Source organism: Bidens hawaiensis, unplaced genomic scaffold, assembly GCF_021521415.1.
Source record: "Bidens hawaiensis isolate Kalapana, Puna unplaced genomic scaffold, B.hawaiensis_p1.1 tig00055297_1, whole genome shotgun sequence".
NCBI classification, from domain to species: domain Eukaryota; kingdom Viridiplantae; phylum Streptophyta; class Magnoliopsida; order Asterales; family Asteraceae; genus Bidens; species Bidens hawaiensis.
Window position 1 is genome coordinate 39,822 of NW_027499996.1, and position 4,986 is coordinate 44,807.

The 4,986-nt window shown below is 34.0% G+C and overlaps 1 protein-coding gene across 1 annotated transcript; it reads right to left on the reverse strand.

Moving 5' to 3' along the window:
* Positions 1 to 2,315: 2,315 nt before the first annotated feature.
* Positions 2,316 to 4,686, reverse strand: LOC143601057 (putative xyloglucan endotransglucosylase/hydrolase protein 33). Its single transcript, XM_077078565.1, has 4 exons — positions 4,429 to 4,686; positions 4,241 to 4,341; positions 3,947 to 4,155; positions 2,316 to 2,784 (listed from the first exon to the last, which is right to left on the reverse strand). Exons 1-4 carry the CDS (start codon positions 4,619 to 4,621, stop codon positions 2,376 to 2,378), a joined length of 912 nt encoding a protein of 303 aa, XP_076934680.1. The 5' UTR covers positions 4,622 to 4,686; the 3' UTR covers positions 2,316 to 2,375.
* Between the last annotated feature and the right edge of the window lie 300 nt (positions 4,687 to 4,986).

Genomic DNA, 4,986 nt, shown 5'->3' on the forward strand with positions numbered 1-4,986 from the left:
GAAACGGTGCTAATGAATCCACTTTGAGGTCAATTTCGGGTAACGGGTAACAATCTTTGGGGCATGCTTTGTTTAAATCTTTGAAATCTATACACATGCGCCATTGTTTGTTAGCCTTCGGTACCATAACGGGATTTGCAACCCATGTTTGATATCTACTAACGCGTACGATGCCCGCGTCAAGGAGTTCCTTGACTTGGGTTCTACACGCGTTAGCCTGTTCCGCCCCCATTACTCTGCGCTTTTGTATGACTGGCGTAAAAGCCGGGTCACACTTGAGCTTATGCTCTGCTTTACTTCGAGGTACACCAGTCATGTCAGCTGGTGTCCACGCGAAGATGTCAGCGTTTCTCTGTAGTAAGCGTTTGAGTAAGGTGCGCGTAGGATCAGTGATTGTTGGGCCAATTGTAACAGCCTGGTCAGGGTATTTGCCATTGAGGGCCCATTTTTCTGGTTCGGTAATGGTTGGTTTAGCCATCTTTGGTTTGGGTTTAGATGAGACGGATGCGATGCATACCTGAGGGATACCGGTGATCATCGCTACACCCTCAGCAGTTGGCCATCCCATCATGCCGTGGGTTTGAATACCCTATTTTCGGATATTGAAAAAACCTTATTTATGGGTTTTTTCAGGCTTTTTTCCGGGTATTTTTCGGGTATAGATTGGATTTTTTAAAAGGTTGCACTTTTTAAGGGTATTTTTCGGGTATACATCGGGTACCCGGTTTCAGATATTGGAAAAACTCGATTCGGGTATGGAACCGGTTCGGGTTTTCGGGTATTACCGGGCACAAATCGGGTTCGGTTCGGGTTTTAGTACAGGAATGCATACCTTATATGTACCCTACGGGTAGGATTCGGGTATTAAAAACCCGGGTATTAAAAAAACTGGTTCCGGGTTTTTATTTCGGGTCTGGTTCCGGGTTCAGCTTTTTTGTGCACCTCTAGGTCTAGGCGTGTAAACGAACAAAACGTTCAGTGAACTGCTCGTGAACCGTTTGGTTAAAAGTTTGTTTGTTTATTTAATAAGAGAACGGACGTGAACACATGTTTCGTGCATTCATTTATGTTCGTAAACATTCGTTATATATTAATATAAAATTATTAAATATTATTTGCGTTTTATAAATTATATCACCCTTTATAGGTTTTATAAATGTTCGTTTGTGTTTGTTTACGTAAGTTCATTTATGTGTGTTTATCCTTGTTCAATTATGATTGTTTATGTACGTGAACTGTTCGTATAGATTTTAAATGACTGAACACGAACATGTTCAATTTTTCAAACGAACTAACATGTATACAGATATTTGTCCTATTTCGTGTTGTTTGGTACGTATATAGGCCTATTCCGGTTGGGTTAATTGCTTTGGGATTTTAGTCGGTTGTAATTAAAACTTCATTGAGAATTGAGTAATTTGGCTTCCGGTTGAACTTGAATAAGTTTTTATATTTTAATCTTTATAACTTTCTTTATATTTTTAGCGAATATCTCATAGAATAATAAGTAAGTTTTAAAAGTGTTTTAATTAGGTCACAAATGCATATTTTCCCCAAATCGGGTCAATAAATCTTCAAATTAAGTCTCACCGATTTTTGTGTGCGTAAACAAAGAAATGGAGGATAAAAAAAATTAAAAACGTTAATTATATTAAAATTTGAAGATAAAAAATAAAATCCACGTCGGCGCTCAACGTCAACATCAAAAAAAGAAAAAGATTTCCTATGTGAAAAAAAGAAAGAAAAAGGTTATGAAAACATGTTAAAAGTTTTAATTTAATAAAATATGAAAATTGAGTGACTTAATTGTAACACTTTTTAAAGTTGGTTACTATTATATGAAATTGCAACTTTTTTACTAATGTTTGTTATTGAATTGAGTTTGGCTAAAACTCTAATTGGATAGGATACATGAAAAACTCATACATTGTTTGTTATTCGGTTTATTTGGGTTGCTTGGCTTGAATCAAAATCAGACTTTGTGAAACTGCAAATTGAACCGAAAACAAGGGTTATTCTTTGTTAGTGTGAAAAGGGATAATGTCAATGATATGATAAGTTGAAATGGGTGCATCAAGTAAAAAATGTAAGGTACGTTTAGCATAACCCTAAAGTTTTTAAAAAAACTCAATGCCTATTCAAACTAGAGTTTTTACGGTTCATTTCGACTCGTTCCAAAATATATATATTCCCTTGTTTTTGTTAATTATTAGACATATAATTTGAAAATAAAGAAATAACATGTAACAATATAACAATCCAATGTATGGTATACTTGTAGTTACAATAGTTGTATATATGCTTTATATATGACCAAACTATATATGAAACAATAATAAACATACATGACCAAACAATTATGTTCCAACTTCTAACTAAGCTTTGCATTCTGATGGAAGAACTTTGTATCTTGAAGTATCTTTACAATAAGAGTAAAACATATGTTTAGATCGAGCCCACTTTAGACCAACGATTTGTTGGCTCGTTAGCTTTATATACTCGTCTCCTTCAACAGGGTCCGAGGACAAAAAAGTTGGACTCTTTGAGCATGAGCCTATAGAAGTTGAGTTTGTTTTAGGCATCAAACAACCTTCCGCTTTAAGTTCTCCTAGTGATGCGACAAATGGTGCGTATCTATAGTTAACGGGGTATTTTCCACCGTGTGTGGCCCACTTTGAACCGTCCCATATGGTCGTGTATAATGACATTGGCTTTGATGGATAAACAGACGACGATGCTTGGTTATGAATTACTTCTCTTATTGGTATATTGTCTACTAGAAACCTGTAATATAAAGAAATAAATAATGAGCACGAATTTAATTGATTATATATGTTGCAAACCTATAAAATTTTAGAGGTAAAATAAATCACTCTAGAGTTCAAAGTTTGTTTGATAATGCAAACAACCTTGTAACTACGACTGTCACTTTTAACTAAAACTCGAGTAGAGAAAACCCAAACCCAAACCCAATTAACCCAAACCCGAATATAAGTAATTCAGGTTGGTTATTGGGTCTAGTTTAAAGTTCTCGGGTTAACACAAAAAACCCGAATTAAAAATTTTGTTTTAAACCTGATGTTATTATTACGTATAAATGTATAGGCACTGTATTATTATTAGGTATAGCCGTATAGACACTGTATACAGAAAACTCTACGCATTTCACGTGCTCTCCTTCCACCTATTATGGCTAATCAACAATTCATTTATTATAGGGATATTAGATTTTAATAATTCAAACTTTGTCTCATTGGCCAGCGTTAAGTCAAACTTTAAAAATTTACTACAAAAATCCCAACTTTCGACCTATTGGCCGCCAACGGATTTTTCACTGATGATCTGTTAGTTTTTGATGATGTGGATGATGACGTGTACGATGATGTGGTAAAAACAGTGGTGTTGATTGCTTATGCGGTAAAAATTTATTTTTAAATTAAAAATATTTTTTCCTAATCGAAATAAACGAACCGAACCACTTTTGTTAACAGTAATAAACGAACCGAACTACATTTTTAACAAAAAAAACTAACCGAGCCGAACCATTTTTTTAACAAAAATAAACTAACCGAACTACTTTTATGTAAAAAATAAACGAACCGAATAACTTTTCTATCAAAGAATATGTAATTTTATTGGGTTATGTTTGTTTATTGTTTAGTAATTTACTTTATGAGTGAAGAAGAATATGTCGCTTTAGTTCTAGCATTGTAGCTTTTTTAGTAATTATTATTTTTTGGTTTCTTAGACACTCAAAACCTGATTAACTCGACCCGAACCAGAAAAAACCCGTGAGAGATTTGGGTTGGTATTCAGGTCTAGATTTAAAACTTTGAAATTCGAAGAACCCAATCTAAAAACCTGAAACCCGAAAAAACACCCCTACTTATATCATCTATACTCAGTGTAGAGCCATGGTTAAACCTTAGATGCTAATGAAACTTACACTATATGATGGGTGTTCCACAATATGCAATATTGATGAAACTCTTGTGTAGGGTCAAACCAAAGGTAAAACTTTTCTTCTCTTCCTGTTTTGACACTCCCATTCCCATAAATATTTGTTTGAAGAACCCATTGTCTTCTCTTCTCATGCCCAAGCAATTCAAAGTCAATCTCGTCATGGTTATGTGGAAAAACGTCAGCATTAGACATCTGAAAAATAAAAGCAGTAAAAGTATTTTAGTCATTTTCATTCACACACACTTAAAATAGACCTGTCGTAAAGAAAATAACTCACGTAGAAAGCTAGCACTACTCCTGACGTGTCCCCCGTTGGTAGCTTTATTGCAACACTAAAGAATCCATGATTGTACCTATATTTTGAAACCAAACCTGAACCTAAATCCAAAACCCGAAAATCAACAATTCAAAGTTAAGAACACATCATATCGTCCATAAATATGCAATTATAATGATCGTTTTTACCTGAAGTTTTATCTAAAACAATATCCGCATATGACCCGTTGCTTTTCATATGAATGTGTGATGCTCCAAAAAAGGTTGTCATTTTCCCATCAACCGGTGTGGAATGGAAACGATCCGTTAGTCGCTCGACGCTTGGGGGTTTATAAACCGGCCCTCGAGACGAAACGGGGAGCAAATGGGAAAATGTAAGCATGATTAAACATGAAAGAAGAAACCTTTGATGCAAAAATGTTATTTTCTTGGAGTTTAGAATGTTACATTGATAGTTGGAAAGGGTGATTTGGTTTATATACATGTTTTCCTAGGTTGCTTGGCTGTTTTAATGGTGGCTAGATTTAATGTCTTTTTTTGAATTTAAATTATTTTAGTACTTATTTAAAAAATAAATACATGTGAAAAAAATAATTAAAAAAAATAAAATAACCACTTTAAGCTATATTACATAGTATGTGTAGTTATAACTAATGATGCCATAAATTCATTTCACAAATGGTAATTTCACTAAAGTTTTATAAATTTATTATATTTAACTTAAACTTTTATACATCTACAACAAAT